The following is a 26,754-nucleotide window of genomic DNA, read 5'->3' on the forward strand; positions in this document are numbered from 1 at the left end:
CCCTGTTGGCAAACTGCGTCTTCCTTGGGCAGAGCCCCTCTGCCCTAGTCTCCATGTTTGTAGTAACTCCTCCCCCGTTGGGTAGGATCTACCTTGAAGACTCTCCACATTGTTGGAAAGACCATGTGACATATTTTTCCACTTAAATACCCCCCCCCCTCTTTGGGCGAGGTGTGGTCTCCACGGTGTCCTCCCCTTGGGAGGGACACCCCCCGACTAGACCTGTCGGATAATCCCCCTTCTTTTTTAGGGAGTGGAAAAAAGAAGGGGAAAAGAGGCAACGACTGGGTTAGCCTGTCTCTATCTTTTGGGTAGTCGACCTGTCCCCAAAGGGCCGTTCGACACTCATAACTATGTTGGGGGAGGTTACGTGTCGACCTGGTGTGCTGGCTACGAGGCACACAGTGGTCCGCCCGTCACACACCGCCAGTTCACGTAACACAGTTCAGCCAGTTGTGGCGTTTCGTATAGGGACCCCTAGTGTCACTACATCGACACAACATCGAATGAGTGACAGATAGGGAATGTCATGGTTACTTGTGAAACCTCTGTTCCCTGATGGAGGGAACGAGACGTTGTGTCCCTCCCCTCAGGCCTTCAGAATTTCTTCAGAATCCCTCAACAGTGCAAATGAATGCGCATCTAAAGTCAGATTGTCAGATTCATCAGCCAATCAATTGATTTATTTGTTCTTGGTGGGTGTGATCTTTAGGATATGTCCCGGTCGAGGCCTTCTAGCTATCCTTGAGTGACGCAATCACGCTTTAAGTGATGTAATTTGAAAGCGAAGAGTGCGAGATCTGTCTGAGAGTCGGCTGTTACTGCCACATCACCAATGAGAAAGATATCCTTATGGATTTAAAAACACGAGATGTTCTGCATGACCATGTGATTGCTTAATTTATTAAACAGGAAAGGATGACTGATTTTCACTTCAAGTAAATTGGTAAGTGCTTTTTGCATTGTTATAGCATATAGTTGTCCCTGACAGGTAAAATTATGTCTGACCCTTCTCATATTTTGTATGAAGACAGGAAGACTTAGAGTAGTATATGCTAGAATGAACAGATTACGGAAATATTTTGTTCATCAGTCTGTAAAATTAATAAATCAGAATTGGGGGTCTAAGTAGGCCTCAGGGTTCTGAAAAATATAAAGGTCTAAATCAATGCACTGCAGCTGGTTGTGTATTTACATACTTATATGTGGTTTTTGTATTAAGCAGTGTTTATTGTATTGTGTTTTATAATTTGATGTGGATGTGTATGGTTATTGATGTGAATTGATGCGAGACAGTAAATGCTGTGGGATGAGAGACAATTGTTGGAAGAGATTCCAACAATAAAGTGAAACTGAACTGAATTGAACTGAATTGAATCAGAAGTTTTCTAAGTGTAAATTAGGCTGCTTGAGCATTCAGTGTCAGTTTTGAAAAGTAGTGCTGCATTCCATTGAACTCGGAAAGTCAGATTTTACAACTTCCTACTAGGAAAAGTGCAATGGAATGCATCTTTAAGTCAGAATTACAACTTATAGGCTCGTGCAGAAATTCTCAACTCCAATTTTGCCGAGATGCAGGTGCATAATATCACACAAACATGTCAACGCTCAGGGAGATATACAAAGTAAGTGATAAACATTCACTTTATTAAGTAATATCGATAAATGAGTTCGTTTTCACATTACATGATATTAAAGCTTGTTTAACAAATGCCAGCAGAAACAGGTGTATAAAACATTATAATCTCTTTTGATAATCATACACCTGAAGCACAAATGCTAGCGCTGCAGCATTGTTTATCAGTTGGGTTGCTAGGAGACATCTCTAATGAGAGTCAAACCCCTGCTAAGCTAACGGGAGCATTGCATTTCCGAATATTGGGGAATGGAATGCATTTATGTTTGGAGATATCAAGCAGGAATATCCCACATCCAACTTGAATGGAACGCAGCATAACCGTGGGGGAGGCGGACGCCGAGCCAGAGTTCCACGACATGGCCGCCGCCGAGCCAGAGTTCCACGACATGGCTGCCGCCGAGCCAGAGTTCCACGACATGGCTGTTGCCGAGCCAGAGTTTCACGTCATGGCCACCAAGCCAGAGTTCCTCATCATGGTCGCTGAGCTAGCGCCATCTTTTGCCCCGAATCATCAGCCTGCTCCATGTCACGTCACAGCAACACCTCAGCCTGCTCCATGCCACGTCACAGCAATGCCTCAGCCTGCTCCATGCCATGTCACAGCAACGCCTCAGCCTGCTCCATGCCACGTAACAGCAACGCCTCAGCCTGCTCATGCCACGTCACAGCAACGCCTCAGCCTGCTCCATGCCACGTCACAGCAATGCCTCAGCCTGCTCCATGCCACGTAACAGCAACGCCTCAGCCTGCTCCATGCTACGTCACAGCCAAGCCTCGGCCTGCTCCATGCCACGTCACAGCCACACCTAAGCAGTTGGACTTGGAGATTTTTCACACCCTTATACCCACCCTTAGTTCTCCTGAGCAGGCAAGGGGAACTTTCAGCCCTCCGACCCCACCTGGACCATCCGAGCCCTGGACTTCGCCTTGGCCTGTCGGTCCCTCGGCACTGCCTCAGCTTTGCGTTCCCTCTGGCTCCTCCTTGGTCTGTCGGTCACCTGGCTCCGCTTTGGCTCTCCGATCCTCTGGCTGCACCTCGTCCCTCAGATCTGTCAGCTCCACCGGGGACTTCCTTCCCTATGGCTCCACCTTGGTCCTCAGTCCCACTGGCTCCACCTCAGTTTTCCGATCCCCCAGCTCCGCCTTGCTCCTCCGAGCCTCCAGCACCGCCTTGGTCCTCCCTGCCATCGGCTCCACCCTGGCCCTTCGAGTCTTCGGCTACTCTCCGGGCACCAAGTTCCATGGCTCTGCCCCTCGAGCCTCTCACGGCTCTGCCTTCCATGGCTCCGCCCCTCGAGCCACTCATGGCTCCACCCCCACGGACTTTGCCCTGGTTCCACGCCCCTTGCCCTTTCTCATCACGCCATGCCCCACACCTCAAAACACCCCCCCCCCACCCCCCAGCTCCCTACAGAACTTTGGAACTATGTTTAGGTTTAGGCATTGGTTAACAGTAAAGTTGTCTGTTTTGTGTCTACCTCTCATCTGATTTTAGATCACTGTTGGTTAGTTTAGATTAAAGTTTTAGGTTGGGGAGGTACTGTATGTTTTACTCATAAAAACCTCCATCTAATATTTATTTTAAAAACCTTGTATGATTACGACACCATTTCACTCGCTTTTGGCGCCCCCTGCTGGACATTTACTCGGAAACTGCAGCCAAACATGTAATAAGGCACGTAATTTCATTTTGCCAAAATGTTGCCACAGTCATGTAATGTTCATGAGACCAGGCTGAAAACTGGGCATCACACACCAAACAACTGAGGATCACACAATACCTGACTGTAAAGTTGATCCTATCACAAACTCACATGGAAACACTCCCATTCGCATGAGAAATATAAACAAACATGGATGTACAGTAACTTAAAAAGGGCAAAGCGCATTTGGGAGTGATCTTTGGTGAGAATACAAGAGACTGCGACGAGACTGCAACATGACTCAAGAGATATTTGAGTCATGGAGCATCATACACTACGATATCAGACCTCTGTAGTCGGCCCTAAATTGTAAATATATATATATATATATATATATATATATATATATATATATATATATATATATATTCTCAGACTATGCAATGATATACAGAGTGTAAGAAATCAGAGTCTGTGCCTATCACATACTACATGTTTTTATTCTGTGAAATATGTCAACTCCGACTGGCCCGAAATCTGCAGACTGGAGTCGACTAGTGCCGACTAGCACGTTTTAGGTTGTAACTCAGCCTTTATGTGGAACACAAAAGAAGATGTGTTTTCAGAAGAACACGCGAGCCACTAGTCAGTCCATGACAGTCATTTTTGTACAAAGGTACCTTTAAAGAAAACTGATTTCAGTCTGGCTTCCAAGGTACTATAACGTTGTGTAATGGTCTACAACTAATTAATGTGAAATGTGAATATTTATAATTACAATGCTTATTTTTCTGTATACTGTAGAATAGAATAGAATAGAATAGAATAGAATAATAAGTTGAAGAAAATGAACATTGAAAGAAGTAAAATTCATATAGTTCTTTCAACTGCTCTGTCAAAGGCATTTTTATTATTTCAACCCTTGACGAACCTGGGTATTATAGGCAGCAAAGTATGCATTTATGCTGCCTCCAAAAAAAAAATACAAAAAACTGACCACATGGAGGCATCTTAGTATGCAGAATATTACAGTATGCAAACATTGTTTTCGGACATGCCTTCTTACCTTTCTATGGAAACTGTCTAAGGCGGCAGCATTTTTCTGGTTTCAGACAGAGTCAGTGTGAGTAGCATTTCTGAACTATCCAACGTAAATAGGGAATCTCAATGTAGTAGGCATTGAGAAAACGCCCACTGATTGGAAAACACCCATTTTTCACCCACTTTCCCAAGTCTCCATTTAGTGGGTACTGTTTCTTGTTTTTCCTCATTTTGTTTAGAGTTTTGCATCTTTCCTTGTAAACTAAATTTGCAAAAAACCTATCAACCACAGCTGAGGATATTGTTACCATAATATTCTCAAAGAAGTTAAAAAGTGACATTGGCAATGCACATATGTAGCCAGTGCCGGCCCTTCCTCATAAGGCCCCTGCGGCCACCAGAGACCCCACTACACTATAAAAAAATTTGTGTGAGTTTACAGTAAATTCCTGACTACTATTTGCATGACCTTTACAGTATATTTTACAGTAGTATTTCTATAATTTATTAAAATTAAAAGACAACTGTATACTGTGACTTCACAGTGAACAGGACCAAGAAATGACTGTAATGTAGCAGAGCTGCACTGTAGAATCACAATTACCATCAGTATTTATTTATTTTTTTATCTACAGTGTTTGTTAATTGTCACCATCGTTGAGTTTTATATGCAGAGTGTTGATATCTGTGCGTCAGGTTGACACATTTTTTTTTTTTTCAAAGTTCATGAGAGATTTAACCAATCATATCATAGACTAGCACTGCAGACATCCCTCCCTTTAAGCTCAAGGAAAATGTCACTATTTCTTTACTTTCAAATGTATCATATAGTGCAGCCTACACATCATGGTCCAACAAAGTCAACCACTATATTGATTAATTTTCTCCATAGTTCACAGTACAATAAATTGTGTTTTTAAACAGAATTGCTCCAACTGGGAGAAGATTAAATTAAAAGAAATAACTTAAGGTACCACCCAAAGGGAACACTAAACACTGAATACAGTATTTTAACATAAGAAATTACTGTTAAATCTAGTAAAATCCTGGCAATTTTTTACAGTGTACCACGGGTTCAGTAGACCCAAATAATTATTTGCAATAAGTGTAAATAGCACTCAGCACACAGCCCAGCTATATGCATGCCAATAGTCCGATGAAACCTGTCAAAACTATTACAAATATTACATTTGCTCTGAAGAAAAGATATAGAGACAGAAGTATATGAATATGACAGTGTTTAGCCTAAGATCTGATATGGTGACATTAATAAGGCAGTTGGTTTGTTGCGTGGGTGATACAGGTTCAAGTTCACATTTTGCCAATTTCACTATTCTACCCTTATCGGTCCATGTAATCGAGAACAGACAGTGCACGCCATCGGAAAATCATTCATTTTAAATAAAAATGCACAAACACAAAAGGTGTAAAGAAAGTGTCTGAGCGGAGTGTGATATCACTAAAAGTAAATGCTGTGTGTTCTTGTCATTATCGGGGGGCTCACTACAAGTTGGGCAGTGCAGAGAAGGGGGTAGACATGCGCACACATGCCTTCAAAGCCCAAATCTCTATCCTGGACCTCCGAGGCTTCCTACGCCTTTCAACATATCAAGAATGCCTCCACCACAGCTCCACTCCTAATCAATCCAGACCCAAACAAACCTTTTGTGGTGGAGGTAGATGCTTCCACTAATGGCGTAGGAGCCATCCTATCTCAGCAGCAGGGGAAACCATCAAAACTCCATCCATGTGCCTACTTCTCCAAAAAACTCACCCCAGCGAAGCAGAATTACGACATTGGAAACCAGGAGCTTTTGGCTATTAAGCTAGCCCTGGAAGAGTGGCGGCATTGGCTGGAGGGGGCCCGTCATCCTTTTCTGGTGCTAACTGACCACAGAAACCTCGAGTATCTTCAGGAAGCTTGTCGATCCTCTCCAGGCACAATGGGCCCTCTTCTTCACATGCTTTGACTTCACCATCTCCTATCATCCAGGGGCCAAGAACATCAAAGCAGATGCTCTTTCCCATCTATTCTCATCAGAGGAACTCACAGAGGAACCCAAAACCATACTTCCTCCACATGTCATAGTGAGACCCATCCAGTGGTTCCTGGACGACAGCATTGTGAAAGGTGCCGCCACTGAACCTGCTCCGCCAGCTGCCCTGCCAACAGGACCTATGTTCTCACTTCCTAACGTCTGACACTCATTGAGTCTGTACACTCCTCTTTGGGCACTGGCCACCATGGGACCAATAGGACCCTCTCGCTCATCCAGGACCGGTTCTGGTGGCCGCGTATGGACAGAGATGTCACAAGGTTCATCCAGGGATGCCCGGATTGCACCATGTCAAGGACCCCACGACAACTACCAGCTGGCAAACTCCTTCCTCTGCCCGTCCCGCGTCGCCCTTGGTCACACCTGGGAGTGGACTTCATAACGGACTTACTGCCCTCTGAAGGACTCTGAGACTGCTCTCTCTAAAGCCATGCTTGGCATATGAAGACAGCAGTGATGAGGTACAATTATTACATGGCACATCAGGTGCGTTTCGTCCCGCTGCCAGTGATTTAATTAAGTTCCATCACAATAATTATTAGATTAAATACTGTTTTATTACACACCAGGGTGCAAATAGCATATGCCACTATTTACAGTAATTGCAAATATCATCTACTGTACCACACCTTAATTTGGTAATTAAATTGTCTTTAAACTTGCTTAGTTATTAAGGGTGGGTGTGTTTGGATAGGTGCACTTGTTGGTAGGGGGGCCCCATTTTGAAAATCTGCTAGGGCCGGCCCTGTATGTAGCAAAGTCTAAAGTGTTGGGCCTCATGTATTCAGATAGAAGACAAAGGCAGGCCTAACAGTCATAAAAAACATTCCTCAAGCCCCCTCCTTCTGAGTCATAAATCTTACTGATAAAAATCGCACCAAAATCAAACAAAGGGAGTCCAAAACAGACTACAAATCCATGAAGCCTTGCTCACTAAAGGATCGAGCACTCAACTCCTATTGGATGAGGCACACAACAGAACGTCCCTCAAACATGACATCATCAGGACTTCAAATAATTCTGAAATGCTTCCAAAGTTGCTTCCGGCGACTTCGTTCACCGAATACGGACGTAGCTTTTTGCTGCTCTCCGGTGTAACCTCGTGGCATAAGGAAGTAATGTCCGACTTGAAACTGTAGCCATACAATCTCCATCTCGCTGGACGAGTTGAGATTACTCTGTGTTCAACCAAACACTCTAACGGATCCGAAGGAGACCGCCGAGCAATTCGCATCTTCATCCGTTGGCCTACAGAAGTGAAGAGATTAAAGATTTCTCTTCCATCTTCAATCAAGTCGACATTTCTGAGTTCTCCGCCAGCCCGCTGAGAATCAACAGCCGTACCGCCCTCTGAGAATCAACAGCCGTACCGGCCGCCGACAGCGCGAGGAAACGGCCCCCGTCATCACCCGAGTCACAAGGAACCGGGTCAAAGTTAAAGGACGGAGGAAAACACATTCTACATGGGTCCTCATGCGATTCAAGTAAGAGGTTTACGTCTGGGCAGAGATAGAATATTATAGTGTGCTATTCTTGTGTTTCAAGGTTTTTGCTTGTACAGTTTACGGACCGCCATGTCCGCTAATTATTAATACTCAGGGTATTAATTATCACGAATTTGTTTTGCTGTATTGTGGTCCAACCAGATTGGACTGTTGTGCATTTTCGCCATCGCGGGTGAGACAGCAACTGAGTTCATCCATTAAAGAGTCAAATAACAAGGGACTTTTACGAGCCCCGCTCGTAAAACCGCGTCTCTGAGTGATGAACACGGCTGCTTCATCTCCAGCTATAGCGAAATCAGCTTTCGGGCTGTCACTTAATCATCTCTCTCTCTCTCTCTCTCTCTCTCTCTCTCACACTAACCACACTGACACACACACACACACACACACTGTCACACACACACACACACACCTTGTGTTATAGAATTATTTTTATTTCCATATCTAATCATATCACTGTTTAGTTTGTAGTTGTAAATCGGAAGTTTATTGACTGCATTGTATTAATTATTAATTGATATTACTGCATAAATAAACTTTGTTTATATTACAAAGAGAAGTGTTTTGGTTTGTTTTGCATGCGCCTGTGTCGTGCTGACGGGATGTCAGTGCTCGGATTCAAACCTTCATTCATTGTTTTTTCCCGAAAATCGATATTCTTCGGATGTCGATTTTCCTAAGAAAACAATCTAATATTGAGACTGTTTTAATATTCGGTTATTAGTCCCTGATTTCAGGGTGGTGCCCCGTCAATGTTAATCCTTATTAATATTCTATTGATTTTTGATAACTGATAATTATCTTTGATTGAATGTGAATGATCAATAAGCTAGTGTTAATTTTAATGTTTCATCGACGTTAACAATTAACGATTATCTTTGATAACTGTTGATTTAAAGGATTAAAAAAGCTAACATTGACTCTCATCAATGTTCTATTGATTTTAATAATTAATAATTATCTTTGATAATTATTAATTATTGCTAATAACCAAACTTGCTCCTAAACGTAGCACACTACATTTACTGGAGTCCCATATGAGGTTTTAATGAGTTAGATCCAATTAATTAATTTAAATATTGATTAATAACTACAGAAATAATTATTAATTATTTCTGATAGTAACCCTGATCTAAACAACCAGTAAAGCCCTACATAATAATTGGTGCCCCGTGTGAGGCATCCTACGTGCCAGTTCTGTCACAGTGTGTATGCATAAGAATCCAAAGTAATAAGTTGAAATCCTTACGTCAAAGTTTGGTTCTGTTTGACAATTTACTTCTCACAACTTGCCAAACATAAGCCAGTGTGGTGTGAAAGTGCTCTTAAGAGTGAATTAGGGGTTGGTAAATTTACTATAGTCTGCTTAAAACCTGCTGTTGTTGTTATTTAACTCCTAACGCTTTCATCTAAATGTTACAGAGAGGTGCCAAGTCACTTCATTGACATCCACCAAAGAGAGAACACAGTGAAATTTGCACATTACATAACAGTAGACCGTAAGCACAGGTCGAAGCCTCTCAACTGTGCTTTCGTGTTAGCATTATATCAACCGTAAAACAACAAGCTGTCAGAGCCACTATCACAAGAATTTTTACGGCCCCAGTAAAATGAGTCACCAATCGCCCTGCGTGACTGGAGCTGAAGCTCCACAGAGGTTAGTCGACCCAGCACTGCAAGATGTAGTTGCTGCTGTCCTTCGTCTCTCCATAGAGGAGAGAGATAACCTTAACGGCTACAATGTTAGTCGTTGTGATGAAGCATTGCAGGAACTAGTTGATTATGTCAACAACCCGGTCGGGAAGCCAATGCGCACAATCCTGGACCTTGTGGGCCAAATGTTCCTTCTTCATCACCGCAAAACCCAACTGCAAACCGCCGAGCACCAGGCCCAGCTCGCACAGCTGCAGAGCAGCTATCATGCGGTGCAGAGGGAAAATCTCAGCCTGCACCAAGAAATTAGGTGCACTCAAGCTGAGAAAGTCCAGGCACAGAAAGATAATGCCTGGATGCAGGAGGAAAACGAAGTCCTGCGCAGGCAGCTTCAAGCTGCCCAGCTAAAAGTAGAGTCAGATCAGGTAAGTGCAGCTGAAATGCACCGCACGACATCTGACATAGAAGAGGGCTCCCTTTGTAGCGCTACGCGTAGAAATGTGCCCCTGAGAAACCCAGGAACACACGCTAGGAGCCGAGCTGCCCCTAGTGGTACAGTCTCTGACTTCGTCCTCCAAGACACCTTTCAAAATCCTCCAGCGGCCCGCTGGTTGGATGCAGGTGCCCCTCTTTATAGTTGCCCCCCTCAGTCAGTTTTCAGTCACGACACCGTGCGTTTCAAACCGACTGATTCCACACCACGAAGGGGGGACAATTATTTTCAAGCCCAGAGTGGTGTAAGTGGCTCAAAGATCCCATTAGCCAGGGAGCTGTACGCAACCCGGGGTCCACCCCCATGCGTCGACTGGACTCCTTCCCCACCACGAAGGGGAGGAAGTCGTCCTCATCGCTATAGCGATCCGAGTGACTATGATGTTTCGGATGACTCGGACGACCCGTGGTCATACCGACACCAGCGCTTGCGCATCCGACAACTTGAGTCCCTCGCAGGGGACATAGAACGCTTTGACCCAAATAATCGAGATTCAAACATCGACAATTATCTTAGGGAAATTGAGCACTGCCTGATTGATTTGCCTTACGCTTCGTCACGTGAAAAACTCAAGCTCATATGGAAGACCACGGTAAGGAGTGTCCATGCGTTCATGGAAACGCTACCGACTGGTACACGAAACCGCTACTCAGCTCTGTGTAAAGCCATACGCGAGGAGTATTCGCTGTATATCGACGAAGCCTCCGCTACCATAGCTGCTTTCGCCATCACCCAGAAGAGGCACGAGCCTCCGCGTGAGTATTATAGACGCCTGAGAACCATGTACTTCCAAGGAAGTAATGCACCAGGTCTGGAGGAGGAACGAGCTTTCAAGTCTCTTTTCCTTCACAACCTCCACGAGTGCGTGCGATATGACGTCACGATGCACTGCAGAATGGGCAACCCCACCATGCAGGAAATCAGAAGATACGCGCAACTGGCATGGGAGACACGAGTGCGCCCTGCCCGAGGGCACAAAGGTGACGCCAGAGCCCTGGGGATCCAAGCCTCATTTGCAGACCTAGCGCTTGAAGGCAACGAAATGCCTCGCGTTAAGGTGAATGCTAGAACCAGACCCCAGAGGCGCCGATCACCCCGCCAGCAGGGTAAGCAACATAACCAGGGGGGTGGTAACCAGACACACCCCCAGGGTCACGGCAGGCCTAAACAACAAAACGTTCGCTGGCCGAAAGGAAATGCGTGTTTCAAACGAAAACCCAAACAAGAAGGTGAGTGGGTAGGAAAGGTTTCAAATCCCCTCAGAGAACAAGATTTGAGAGAGGAAATGGAGGATATTAGGAGACGCTTGACTGAGTTAGTAACTAAGTTTGACGTGCTCCGTTGTTCACCAGGTCCGTCGACCTCATCAAAGGAACACGGCACTGAAACCCCGTTAGTATGACTAGACGATGTACCCCCTCCCGTTAACGCCAAAGTTTACTTTGTAGGTCGGGAAAAGGGGAACAGTGTCCAAGTTGCTCCCCAAAACAGTCACTCCTAACATGCCACACCCTCCTTTTCTGACCTTCTTGGGCGATCTGTACCGTAAAGGCAACGCCTGACACATGGGTCATTCCGCTCCCATGCACTACTCGACACCGGTTCCGAAATAGTCTAATGGGTTTCAACACCTTCGCAGAGGTGGCTAGAGCAAAGCTCTCCCTTGGCAAACCGTTATAGACAGAGACCTGCAACGTAAGCGTCACAAGCTACACGCAAGATAGGTCGTCTATCACGAAACGGGCCTGGATTGACACCTTTCAAGGGATGATGCTAACAGACCCTGTTTACATATGTCCCATTAGTACGGAACCACTGTTAGTTGGCCAGGACCTACTGAACCGATTGGCTCCGCTCATTGACTGCCGTCATGGACACGTGGGCTCAGGTTGACATACCGAGACCACTTGGTCCAGAAAACAGTTCGCCAGCTTCAGATACACACGTCGCCATCGTCCAAAAATCCAGCAGAGACGACGACTCCAATAAGAACAATTACAGGGCCTGAATAAAACCCTTCAGGGTACTATAGTCACTGTAAATTCACAATCCGTTCTTATCAATAACACTTTGCACTCTTTAGGGATTTTGTCAGAGAAAACAACTTATGCGTGTATCGTTAGAGATCTAATGCAGGACCTCAGGGAAATTAGCTCCTCAGTCAACAGTCTGAGTGATGGAAGGATTCCAGCTTATCTGGTCTCCTTAAACCAGTCAAACAAATCCTTAGATCTGCAACTATCTCCATTGTGCAACCTTCACAGATACACATGGCATATAGTTTGGCATTGAAATTCCAATCCATGTAAATCCTCAGAACCTCAAAATAGGATTTATCCTCAATCTACCATCATAGGCAGAATATATATAGACTAAAATCTGTATTTAATGTTGGTTTTCAGAGAGGTAATGCACACATTCACCTCAAAACACCACCAACACTCGCCTACCATGATGAGGACCCCTCGCTCTACCTTATCTCTAACCTAAACATGTGTACTAAGACAAAGTACATTCATTGGGTTTGTCAAAACGCAACCCCTTTGTTAGAGAGGTGACTAACTACCTCTGCGGCCAAAGAGCCGAATTCCATGAACAAGTGTCATGATAGCATGTCCATCAAAGATGAAGGAACAGAGACAAAGGTAGAGCGAGCAGGCAGTCGTTGGCTCGTTATCACCAGCCACCGAAGTCATACGACTGCCATGATACAGCCACTAAACTAAGGCCACTAAACCAAGGCTACCAAACCAAACGGTGTTCTTAATGGTTCCCCAAGGAGCCAGCGTGCACACTGACGATATTGTCCTCCATCATCTCAATGTCAACAAACATGACGAAGAAATTGAGATCATGGACGCATTTAGAGGTCACAGCCTCACCGTTGATGACACCCTTCGACAGCAGCTTCAGGCTGAAGGGATGGAATTAGTGAAGTTCAGTCTCAAACCGACTGGCTTGACCACTATATTTCATAGTCACATAAGCAGATCGTCGTCTTACTGAGAACACCCTATCAGTTTGGTTGCCCTCTGGCTCCTCCTTAGTGGTTGGATCATCGCAATTATTGCACACGCCATGTACAGGTACATTCAACACCTACAGGCCAGACTGGACTCACTTCTCATACAGCCGCGTTTTACACACCAGTCTGAGCCCATCACACAGGTTAACTCCATCATTTCCAAGGATAAGCCTTTTAACCTTTAACCCTCCTTTCCTCTAACATTTTGTTCCTAGTAACCAATGTCAGGTTCTACTTTGATTTTGTGTTATGACCAAAGAACAACAAAGGATTGTGTTATGGTTAATGCTGTGCCTTCCAATAACTTGAAATGTTTATGTGTGATGAATGTAGTTTTAGAATTAGCTAGAAGTTCTATGCCCAGATGTGCCTCAATCTCTGTCCAGACGATAAAACCTCTGTGAACTCTAATGAACTGTATGGACTGTGCAGCCATTTCTCTTTCCTATCAGGAATACATGGATGGCATAACCCACAGGTTACTGTGAACCGACAAGAACTGTTCGGCCCTTCAGTTGCTCTAAAGATGCTGGACAACAACCAACTCTTCAGAACAAAGGGGGGAATGTTGGGCCTCATGTATTCAGATAGAAGACAAAGGCAGGCCTAACAGTCATAAAAAACATTCCTCAAGCCCCCTCCTTCTGAGTCATAAATCTTACTGATAAAAATCGCACCAAAATCAAACAAAGGGAGTCCAAAACAGACTACAAATCCATGAAGCCTTGCTCACTAAAGGATCGAGCACTCAACTCCTATTGGATGAGGCACACAACAGAACGTCCCTCAAACATGACATCATCAGGACTTCAAATAATTCTGAAATGCTTCCAAAGTTGCTTCCGGCGACTTCGTTCACCGAATACGGACGTAGCTTTTTGCTGCTCTCCGGTGTAACCTCGTGGCATAAGGAAGTAATGTCCGACTTGAAACTGTAGCCATACAATCTCCATCTCGCTGGACGAGTTGAGATTACTCTGTGTTCAACCAAACACTCTAACGGATCCGAAGGAGACCGCCGAGCAATTCGCATCTTCATCCGTTGGCCTACAGAAGTGAAGAGATTAAAGATTTCTCTTCCATCTTCAATCAAGTCGACATTTCTGAGTTCTCCGCCAGCCCGCTGAGAATCAACAGCCGTACCGCCCTCTGAGAATCAACAGCCGTACCGGCCGCCGACAGCGTGAGGAAACGGCCCCCGTCATCACCCGAGTCACAAGGAACCGGGTCAAAGTTAAAGGACGGAGGAAAACACATTCTACATGGGTCCTCATGCGATTCAAGTAAGAGGTTTACGTCTGGGCAGAGATAGAATATTATAGTGTGCTATTCTTGTGTTTCAAGGTTTTTGCTTGTACAGTTTACGGACCGCCATGTCCGCTAATTATTAATACTCAGGGTATTAATTATCACGAATTTGTTTTGCTGTATTGTGGTCCAACCAGATTGGACTGTTGTGCATTTTCGCCATCGCGGGTGAGACAGCAACTGAGTTCATCCATTAAAGAGTCAAATAACAAGGGACTTTTACGAGCCCCGCTCGTAAAACCGCGTCTCTGAGTGATGAACACGGCTGCTTCATCTCCAGCTATAGCGAAATCAGCTTTCGGGCTGTCACTTAATCATCTCTCTCTCTCTCTCTCTCTCTCTCTCACACTAACCACACTGACACACACACACACACACACACACTGTCACACACACACACACCTTGTGTTATAGAATTATTTTTATTTCCATATCTAATCATATCACTGTTTAGTTTGTAGTTGTAAATCGGAAGTTTATTGACTGCATTGTATTAATTATTAATTGATATTACTGCATAAATAAACTTTGTTTATATTACAAAGAGAAGTGTTTTGGTTTGTTTTGCATGCGCCTGTGTCGTGCTGACGGGATGTCAGTGCTCGGATTCAAACCTTCATTCATTGTTTTTTCCCGAAAATCGATATTCTTCGGATGTCGATTTTCCTAAGAAAACAATCTAATATTGAGACTGTTTTAATATTCGGTTATTAGTCCCTGATTTCAGGGTGGTGCCCCATCAATGTTAATCCTTATTAATATTCTATTGATTTTTGATAACTGATAATTATCTTTGATTGAATGTGAATGATCAATAAGCTAGTGTTAATTTTAATGTTTCATCGACGTTAACAATTAACGATTATCTTTGATAACTGTTGATTTAAAGGATTAAAAAAAGCTAACATTGACTCTCATCAATGTTCTATTGATTTTAATAATTAATAATTATCTTTGATAATTATTAATTATTGCTAATAACCAAACTTGCTCCTAAACGTAGCACACTACATTTACTGGAGTCCCATATGAGGTTTTAATGAGTTAGATCCAATTAATTAATTTAAATATTGATTAATAACTACAGAAATAATTATTAATTATTTCTGATAGTAACCCTGATCTAAACAACCAGTAAAGCCCTACAAAAGTAAATCAAACATTTGCATGTTCAACATGCATGAATGCATCAGGTTAAAAAACATTTATGGTCTGCTGGAAGGAAATCATGAAATCATGGGGATTCCAACTGGCTTTTGTTTAATACCTAAATTACTCAAACTTCCCTCATTTCATTCAATGAATGACTTTTTTTCTGCAGCTAAGCTCTCTTTGTACTGAGGACACTAATTGCTTGCAAACCATGTAGTGTCAAGATCTTTTCAGATAGTGTGATGTGCCTCATTGCACAGGCACAGGAAGTCATTGTTAATGTAGATTGTTCTGGTGGGGATAAACAAATCATCTGTATTTTCAGCCTTGGAAAAAGTGCTTTAGAAAAGCATGACAGAAGGAAATGCTTGGCTCCTCCAACTCAGGCACTCAGAGCATAATAATTGTGGGCAATTCAGAGTTCACACTTTCATACTGCACATGAGAAATTACTGTATTTAATTTGGAGTACAGTTGAAGTCAGAAGTTTACATACACTAAATACATTTAAACTCAGTTTTTCACAATTCCTGACATTTAATCATAAAAAAACATTCCCTGTCTTAGGTCAGTTAGGATCACTACTTTATTTTAAGAATGTGAAATGTCAGAATAATAGTAGAGAGAATTATTTATTTCAGCTTTTATTTCTTTCATCACATTCCAAGTGGGTCAGAAGTTTACATACACTTTGTTAGTATTTGATAGCATTGCATTTAAATTGTTTAACTTGGGTCCAACGCTTTGGGTAGCCTTCCACAATCTTCTCACAATAAATTGCAGGAATTCTGGCCCATTCATCCAGACAGAACTGGTGTAACTGAGTCAGGTTTGTAGGCCTCCTTGCTTGCACACGCTTTTTCAGTTCTGCCCACAAATTTTCTATCGGATTGAAGTGATGGCCACTCCATTACCTTGACTTTTTTGTCCTTAAGCCATTTTGCCACAGCTTTGGATGTATGTTTGGGGTAATTGTCCATTTGGAAGAGTCATTTTCGACCAAGCTTTAACTTCCTGGCTGACGTCTTGAGATGTTGCTTCAATATATCCACATAATTTTCCTTCCTCATGATGCCATCTATTTTGTGGAGTGCACCAGTCCCACCTGCAGCAAAGCACCCCCACAACATGATACTGCCACCCCCATGCTTCACGGTTGGGATGGTGTTCTTTGGCTTGCAAGCCTCACCCTTTATCCTTCAGATATAACGATGGTCATTATGGCCAAACAGTTCAATTTTGTTTCATCAGACCAGAGGACATTTCTCCAAAATGTAAGATCTTTGTCCCCATGTGCACTTGCAAACTGTAGTCTGGCTTTTTTATGGTGGTTTTGGAGCAGTGGCTTCTTCCTTACTGAGCAGCCTTTCAGGTTATGTTGATATAGGACTCGTTTTACTGTGGATATATATATATATATACTTGTCTACCTGTTTCCTCCAGCATTTTCACAAGGTCCTTTGCTGTTGTTCTGGGATTGATTTGCACTTTTCACACCAAACTATGTTCATCTCTAGGTGACATAATGTGTCTCCTTCCTAAGTGGTATGATGGCTGCATGGTCCCATTTATTTATACTTGTGTACTATTGTTTGTACAGATGAACATGGTACCTTCAGGTGTTTGGAAATTGTGGACTTGTGGAGGTCCACCATTTTTTTATAAGGTCTTAGCTGATTTCTTTTGATTTTCCCATTATATCATGCAAAGAGGCAAAGTTTGAAGGTAGGCCTTAAAATACATCCACAGGTACACCTCCAATTAACTCCAATTAGAGTATCAGAAGCTAATTGCCTAAAGGCTTGACATAATTTTCTCATAAATTTCCAAAATTCACTATAGAGCTGCTACAGTAGCTTTCATTCTATCAATATCCAGAGATATTACTGCCATTAAATAAGCCAATGATTGCTATAAAATGAAAATACCATTGGCCAATGTTGCATAACTCCCCCTGAACCCTCGCAGCCTGACGATTGGTTCCTGGGCCCGGAGCGCTGCTCAAGGCCGTGCCCCTCCCTGGTCCCTTTCTTCCCGGAGGTGCATGAGGAGCCCACAAGTTCATGGCAGGCACCTTTCACTGCCCGAACCCGGTCTCTGAGCTCCTCCGCTCTCACTACTCTCGAAGGTGGGGCTGCCAGGGGGTACTTGGCGATTTCCCAGGTGGATAAGGCGGTTGCGGTGCACCTGTGCCCACAAACACCACCACCTGGCGGGGCCGACTGAGACCCCCATCCAGCACCTGTAGGGTTACGTCGTCTCTGGCGACTAAGGCCTGCGGTGCCGCTGGACAGGCCGCCTCCGCCCTGCACGCCATGGCTCTCCCTGCAAGTGCACCAATCCAAGGCGCTAAGAGAACTGCACGAGGGTAGTTCTGACCCGGGATTGATGCAGGAGCTGCACTTGGTGACGAAGGTCACGGCGCGGACTCTCGGGCAGGCGATGTCCGCCCTGGTGGTCCAGGAGCGCCACCTATGGCTCAACTTGGTCGAGATGTGGGAAGCTGACAAGGTACGGTTCCTTGACGCCCACATCTCCCAGGTCAGCCCGTTCGGTGACACCGTTGAGGGCTTTGCCCAGCAGTTCTCAGCAGTGAAACAACAGACGGAGGCTATTCAGCACATCCTGCACTGGTGCGGTTCAAGACCTCGCACCTTGTGACCCCTAGTGTCACTACATCGACACAACGTCGAGTGAGTGACAGATAGGGAACATCCTGGTTACTTTCGTAACCTCCGTTCCCTGATGGAGGGAACGAGACATTGTGTCCCTCTTGCCACAATACTGAACTACCTTGTCTCGGCTCCTCAGAACAAAACCTGAATGAGTGGTTGTGAGCCAGTTCCTTTTATACACGTATGTCCGGGGGAGTGGCATGCAAATTCCATTCGCCAATTCCCATTGGCCTTTTTTCAAAATCAGAGGTGCTTGGGGCTCCCAAGGGTGACCCCTAGTGTCACTACACCGACACAACGTCTCATTCCCTCCATCAGGGAACGGAGGTTACGAAAGTAACCAGGATGTTTTTACTTGATTCTAACTAGTTAATTTAGGTGTTACCGCATGACGCACATTATTTAGGTTACCATTTTTTCAAAATCAAAAATTATTTGTCAGGTATCCTACAAAATGTGCTTCATGTGGTAATGTCTGGATTAACTGGTTTTGTTTAAATCATGCGTTTTACTAAATCAGACCAACAAATTACACCAACTAAACCATTTTATGGGTTAGATTAAGTAGAAATAGATAGTGATAATTGCAAGTTTCCACTTTTTCAGTGTTTATGAAACATTTTAATAGAATAGTAAGTTTCAGTTCTCTAATTTGATTGGACTAGATTGTTTCAAGAGTGCTGATACTTCTGATAACAGTTTCACTCTGCTTGTCTGTGTTCACAGCATTCCAGACAGGCTGTTGCTCTTTGAGCTGGCAGTGCTGCTAGGTGACATAAAATGGTTTCGTATGTGGAGCAAAAAGAGACAAAATGACTGGCTATACTTACTGTAAGTTAATCAATATAAAAAATATTTTTTTATTATTTATTTATCACACATTATACATTTGCATATATACAGTGACATTTTTTCACATATCCCAGCTAAGCTGGGGTCAGAGTGCAGGGTCAGCCATGATATGGCACCCCTGGAGCAGATAGGGTCAAGGGCCTTGCACTATGCAACAGCACTCTTGCTTGTGTGGTAATGCTTAAACTTATCTCAAATATATATAGAAAAATCAGTGAGACAATATAAATAATAAAAAAAAAAAACAAGCTTACTTGGCAGTTACTACTCATACTGTAGATAAAATTTCAACTACAAAGATATTTTACAAATGAAAATATTTAAAATCTATCATTTTGTCATTAAATAAAACTAGAACCTCAAGAAGTTAACCCCCCTTTTTTTACTAAAACATTTTTCCTGGTCCACTATTCCCAGTTCAAATGTATTAAAGCCTGAATGTCAAAGGGACAGTTCACCCAAAAAAGAAAATTATCTCATTATTTACTCACCCTCATGATATCCCAGGTGTGTATGGCTTTCTTTCTTCACCAGAACACATTTGAAGAAAAATAGAAAAATATCTTATCTCAGTAGATCCTTAAAATGCAAGTGGATGGTGATTTCTCTTTTGAAGCTCCAAAAATCGCAGATAGTCAGCATAAATGTCATCCATATGACACCAGCTGTTAAATTAATGTCTTCTAAAGCAACACGATCGCTTTTGGTGCAAAAAAGATAAATATTTAAGTATTTATAAATCATGCTTCCAGTCAGCAGTGGTATGCGCGTGTGACCTAATCACACTGGCATCTGAAACAAGTGAGAACTGAGGCACGTGCATCATAGCTGGAAGGGCAGCGCTGTTTACAAGTGAAAGGAGGAACGCTGTTCAGTAGCTTGGTTGGTTTTGGTTTAGATCTGTATTTATCTGTTTCTTTACTCACAATGGTGCGTTTGTGTGCTTATCCTGGACGCCTCAACCGAGTGGAGAATGTGAGATTATGTCTGTATCATGGCAACAGAAAATATGTCACACAAGATAGACCGCTTGGACTCCACCCTCTCGTGAAGCTTACACGAAGCATTGGATTATTGTTAAAAAGTACTTAAATATTGATCTTTTTCATACCAAAAGTGATCGTATCGCTTTAGAAGACATTAATTTAACTGCTGGAGTCATACAGATGACATTTATGCTTACTGTCTGTGATTTTTGGAGTGTCAAAAGTGGATCTCCATCCACTTGCATTTTAAGGACGTACTGAGCTAAGATAATTTTCTATTTTTCTTCAAATGTGTTCTGGTGAAGAAAGAAAGTCATACACCTGGGATATCATGAAGGTGAGTAAATAATGTGAGAATTTTCATTTTTGGGTGGACTATCCCTTTAAACTCCAGGGTTTGGCTTCAGATTTGCTCTACATAGGCCTTACAGCTAAGGCAAACCAAAAAATATGCAATTTAGGACCTCTTACTGATTAAAAACATAATTTTCAGCAACGGGCTTGAGCTCACAGAGAATTTAAAAGAAGTGGGGGAACAAAAAAAGGAAAAACTGATAAAGGTTACAAAAGAAAATGAGGGAAAAGATAAGGGACTGTTGAGGAGAAAGAGGGGTAGGTAAGAAGGCTACATGGATAGAAAGAGAAATGCAATGTCCTCCTTGCACAGCAGAGCCGATAAGCCCTTAATTACAGTATTCCATTCCATGCTCATAGAGAGGCAATTAAATGGGAGAGAGAGAGAGAGAGAGAGAGAGAGAGAGCATAAGAAAGAAGGAAAGAAAACTAACTTGGAGAGAGAGACTGTGAAAATAGGAGACTGAAAGAGGCAGGGGTAGAATGACAGGGCGATGGAGCACATCCCAGCATGGAGGCACATTTTCCTGCAATTTCCTGCCCAGCGCCTTTCCATGGAGCACCCACCACAGAGCCCAACGTGCAACAGACACCATCATTAGGAAGCAATTGGCTGTCAGTTCCCATTCTATATTTGCAGAAGCCAGCACAGCACTATTTAATCAAACTGCCTTGGCTTGTTTTCAAGTTTCATGATTTCTGGAAAAATTTAAAGATTTGTTTTATCTTAGTTCTCCAAAACCATCTTATTTGCAGGGCAACGGACAAGTTCATTGATCTTTTGTGCATATTAGTACAGATAAAGCTGTACAGCTAACTCACGCTAATAAAATATACTGTGTATCAATAAAATTATCAATATGCTAATTTATTATCATGAGGTAAGTCCATACTGGCAAAGAAATATGAAATGAAGCTGGACAAAATTTTGATTAAAAACCAAGTCATGCATATTTACATGTAAATTTGTCTCAGTGCTGCCTAGAGCTCTGTTGAATTAAAACCCTTCTGTTTAAAATAGAGATTTCCCTGTATACCATGTTAAGAAATGCATTAGGTATCATGAACTAACAATGAACAAAATATTTTTACAGTATTTATTAATCTTTGTTAATGTTAGTTAATAAAAATACAATTGTTCATTGTTAGTTCATGTTAGTTCATAGTGCATTAACTAATGTTAACATATACAACTTGATTTTAAAAATGTGTTAGTATATGTTGAAATTAACATTAACCTTGATTAATAAAATTGCAGACACTGTTGTCATTTTACTGAATTGGCTTTAGAATATAGCTATATAGCTTACCTATATAGCCTACGCATCCATGGAAACCCAATCTGCTCCACTAGCAGAGAGCAAGCCACTTTCAGATATCTTTCTGTGCATCCATCAGCCTGATTGCAGATCTCAAGATCTGTCAATTTGCATATTCATAAAGCTTGAGTCCCAATTGGAGGGCTATTAAAGCATGCTGATTAGGCCCACTTCCAGAATTCTGCTAATCACAATTTGAGATGCTGTGGGACTTGTGATTTCTTGTGAAAATATATACAGTATGTTGTAACATTTTCATGTCCTAGTCCATTCTTGTTTTCAAACAAATTACCCCATATTTCTCATCTCTTAATCAGTGCATGCACTGGACCAAGGTGGAAAACAAATACATAAATAATGGACTTTTAATAGCCTATATGGCCTTTTAATTTAAAAGCTGAAAAAATCAATAAGAGGAAAGCAAAAAGTAATGCTGATTACAGTGATAATACTAGTAAAAATGAAGAGAAAATGAACACTAATGAGAGTGAATAAAAAACAGCATTTCTCTAATACAGTTAGAAAGTGTCATTACTCACAGTAAGTCTTCCTGGTCAGTTCTTCCACCACCTCTGGTTTGAGCTTGCTGTTTGACTTCCCCATACTCTTCACTCTACTCTGTCCTCCTCCTGAAAGCTCAAGTGGTCCAGTGTGGAACTGACTTGTACCAGTCCCCCTACCAGCTCCCTTCCAATTCAGGCAGTATATGGTGGGCAAATCACAGACAGATTCCCAAACACACCAACCAAGTGATGGATGGATCAGCACTGACAACAACCCCATGGAAATCCATCCATTGTAAATACTCCTCTTCTGCTCTCCTTTGAACTTTCAGGGCTGTTGTAAGAAATATAAAGTCTCTATTATGAGCCCTCTTGTCCAGTAGTTCTCGTAGCAATCTGTTTCCAATTATGGATGCCTCAGAATAGTCCATTCGAACTGTTGCTCCTTAAATAAAAGCCCATTTGTTTGTCTGTTTGCATGAGTATAAGACTTATATCCTCCCTTTCTTTGGATTCTTCAGTAGGAAAGCGTGCCTTTATAATTCCTTATTAGGGTTACAGTAGAGACTCGCAGCTTTCTGTTTGTTCGCTCACACTTGAGCGCCAATTCTCTCTCCGCCTCTTCTCTTTTTCTCTCCCTCTTTTTACTCCCTCACTGGTTCTGCCTTGTTAGCTCTGAGTGATTCTTAAAGGAAATTCCTCGATCTTGTTGTCTTAGCAGCTAAGATGAGGGGTTTGGTAAATTTAAAAGAAAAGTGCAGGCCTGGTCCGAGTTGATTCCTTACTTTTTGCACATACACATGCAGAGTGTTTCTAGAAGCAGATGACAGGATCTATGGTAACAATGAGCGCTGATGTTGATTAATGAGGTATTTTTTAGTACAAATCTTGTAAAGATATATAGAGAGAGGCTGGATGAAGATCACCTATATTATCTTGGTGCAGTGTATAGGGCTGCTCACATTCACCAACACTGACAATGTGTTGAAGATAACCAATTTTTCCAGTGTCACAGTCTACTGATGGCTTTCTTTCTTATGCCTAACTGCAGCCTCTCCAATGCAGACACAGGACATTCGGTCTTCCTTAGTAACTGCTGTTTGCTTATCTCCAGGCCAATTCTTCCTCACCTCTGTGGTTCAAAGCAGCATCTCCTGTTTGCAGAGGTCTGGTTGTCCTGAGTTACCTCCAAACACTGTGGGCACAAACAGCAACAAAGTCAGAATGAATTGAAAGATAAGTGCCTTTAATCCAGCTATCTTGATAGAGCCTCTGAGAAATGAGCACTGGCCTGGGGGAAATCGCTGACCACGCACTCTCAATGCAGATATCTCACAATTGTCTTTCATGAGAATGGCACAATACACTGCTCTCTTGCCAACACACCAAGTGGATCGATATCCTCAGAACCCAGGTCAAACTGAATTAGTCAAATCATATTTTAAGTAGTCTAAAGATTCTATTTTGGTTAAGGGTCATAGAGTTTGCTTAGTTACTTGCACTTCCAACAGACATGGATGTATCTCTATTTGCTCTTTCTGAGTCTCAGGTGATGAATAAATAACATACATTAAAGCTAGAAATAAAAAATGTTTTCTAAACCGTTTGGTATGGGCAAACTTTAACACGTACACCTGTATATCTACTTATTTATGCGATTATCTAATCAGCCAGTCGTGTGGCAGAAGTGTAATGTATAAAATCATGCAGATATGGGTCAGGAGCTTCAGTTAATGTTCACATCAACCATCAGAATAGGGAAAAAATGTGATCTCAGTGATTTAGACAGTGGCATGTTTGTTGGTGCCAGACAGGCTGGTTTGAGTATTTCTGTAACTGCTGATCTCCTGGGATTTCCACACGCAGCAGTCTCTGGATGTATGTTCCTTTACGATTGTTGCTTATCACATTGCACGTTATGATCCCAGTTACATCTTGGGAAAAAGCCTTGGCACACTGTGCGTCATTATGTCAGACTGTATGATCAAAATGATCACACAGGAAGTCGGCATTTTATTTAAAAAATTCCCTAGGATCAGCCATAATGCCAACTCACTGACAAGTGCCACCCCCATGCAAAATTTTTGAATCTGCTCAAGCATGTTTACCTTTCCTTGTGGCGTAACTGGAAATGCATTGTGTCAGTGGTGTAGAATAACCGGGTTTATATCCTGAATTCAAACCAAGAAGTAATTGTGTTTGCATAATCAGTGACAAGCACAATTCAGAGGTTGCATTTTCCCCCCTAACATTACATTTTTACTCCACAAATGGTTAGGTTTAGGTTTTGGGTTGGGGGTAGAATTTATAAAATATGCATTCCTCTTCAGTGTACTGTATTACAATCTGTACAGCTAAAAACAACTCACTTTTGGCACCCCTCTGTGGACATCTCACCTGGAAAATGGAGCATGTGCCCATACACCCAACAACACTTAGGCCTACCGCTTTGGCCACTGGGGGTGAATTTCGATAAGTACAGACTGAGTTTAGCTAAAGAAAAGTCAACCTACTGCTTCTGATTTCACTGTGAGATCAGTCTGGTGTTATACACATCGTAGCCAAGACTTCTGTCTAAAGACTTCGGTTACATTAAAGTATTATTGCAATAATGCAACCTTTTTACATCTGCTGCAATCACTTTCAACCCTGAATAATGCACTGTGAGTTAACTGCCTGCAAATGCCATAACATGCTGGTACAATCTTGTTGCTGGATGCAGAGATGCGTTTGATAAAGAATCTTTGACTTGTAAATTGAGAAAGAAAAACTAAATAGCTATACTGCTGTATCATGTTGAAATTGCATGAAATTATTTGTGCATCTTCAATTGCTGTTAAACAAGAATGAAGGAACTTGCCTTTTTTCATCTTTTTGTTATGTAAGAATTTTGTTTACATAATGAGTAAAATGAGTTCTTAATTCATTCTGTGCCATCCTCATAGTTATTAAAACCTGTAGCTGTATCACTCTTGGTATTGCCATAGTATCATGTCCACATATTAGGCTATATGGTATACCTCGTACTGCATTACAATGGTACAGGCATATTCACATAATGGTGTTTCCAATGGCAATATGCCTGTACTGTTTTAAATACACTTACTGCCGTTCCACTATAATTACTAACTATTTAAAACAACAGTTAATATTCTGACTTTTAGTCTATCTATAAAAACTAAAATAAATGTAAATGTTGTCAAGTTATATATTATATATATAGCCCACTGTAAATAACCCAGTGTATTACAGTGCCGTGGTATTACCATCTAATACCATGCACTACCAAAGTTATATTTGTAACATACATTCATATACATACATTATCTAATCAAAATGTACCATGAAAACCTCATTAATCCCAAAATACCATAATTAGAATGAATATACTCTACAATACAATGCAATAACACAGGTAACTTCACCTGCTGTCTAATGTAACTGTCATCAAAACAGAAAGTAAACAAATTGACAGAAACATCCTTACATTGTTTGAAGGACACTGGATGTTAATTTATTATTTTACAGTAATAACAGTAGCCTACGTTGGAATAAATTATGGTTAGTTACCATGGTAAATTTTCGGGAGGGTTTATCACACTGAAGAGATTTGACTGTTCAAGCCTTAATCGACGGAATAACGTCTGTTTGACACTACTGCCGATTTCAAAACGTTAATAGCCGAGGCAGATATTGACAGGTGCCTTAGCGCAATCACCTCAAAGTGTCAGACTGTGAATGACGTCCATTATCTCTAAAGGATCGCAGGAATGACAGAACCGAGCATGCTTCATATTTCCGAAACACTTTTACTTCTGTTGCAACTTTTTAGTGGTGCAATTGAATAACCGACTCGGTGTATCCATAGGAACTCTAACTGGAATGGCGAATAAGGGCAGCTTGCCATCAAGCTACGTGTCATACTGTTCAGTTACCCTTCTCCAGTGCCTTTTAACGCAGTGTTGAATACAAGTCAGCGTGGTATGACACTCACCGACCTCTTTAGGATAGTGACCGCTTTAGGATAGTGGCGTCTCCGTTTCTAAGTGATAAACATGATAGCTTGCTCCTCTCTCAGGGTGTGTTTGGGATTCCTCCGCCACTCTCTGGGCGTCTGTAACCAACAGTGCGTTCATTCTGACGGAATCAGTTCATTAACCCCTGAGTTTCTTCAGCGTGGAGAATGGACTTCACTATATACCGTAATAAAATAATGCTTGAATATGGATAAAATATGCTACAATAAATATCTCAATAAGTAATAAGGCTATGTTTTTTAAATATATATATTTTTACCTTTTTAAGCACATTTCTGTATTAAAATGTAACATTAAGTGTGTCAAGAAAAAATGTAGAGAGTAAATCAAGAACCAGTGTTGGGTTGATTACTTCTGAAATGTAATCTGGTACTAATTAGCCTACAAATTACACAGCTGAAATTGTAATCAGTATTGTTTTAGATTACACCTTTTTTTAGATTATTTACTGCATTGTGTGTGTGGGGGGGGGGTGGTTTAGGAGGACATTTTAGGTTACAAACCAGTAATTA

The 26,754-nt window shown here is 42.1% G+C and overlaps 1 protein-coding gene across 2 annotated transcripts in view; it reads right to left on the bottom strand.

Annotated features, from left to right (window-relative positions):
• The window catches only part of LOC127424388 (neuronal calcium sensor 1-like), a 74,332-nt gene extending 48,010 nt beyond the window's left edge, over window positions 1-26,322 (bottom strand). Inside the window, exons 1-2 of one of the 2 annotated variants that reach the window (XM_051669548.1) lie at window positions 26,200-26,322; window positions 22,242-23,400 (exon numbers count right to left, since the gene is read on the bottom strand). In XM_051669548.1, the coding sequence (XP_051525508.1) occupies window positions 22,242-22,485 (244 nt within the window). In that variant the 5' untranslated portion in view covers window positions 22,486-23,400; window positions 26,200-26,322. The remainder of the gene's footprint in view (window positions 1-22,241; window positions 23,401-26,199) is intronic. The other variant, XM_051669549.1, reaches the window with a different exon arrangement.
• Between the last annotated feature and the right edge of the window lie 432 nt (window positions 26,323-26,754).

This window comes from Myxocyprinus asiaticus, chromosome 33 (assembly GCF_019703515.2).
Source record: "Myxocyprinus asiaticus isolate MX2 ecotype Aquarium Trade chromosome 33, UBuf_Myxa_2, whole genome shotgun sequence".
NCBI classification, from domain to species: domain Eukaryota; kingdom Metazoa; phylum Chordata; class Actinopteri; order Cypriniformes; family Catostomidae; genus Myxocyprinus; species Myxocyprinus asiaticus.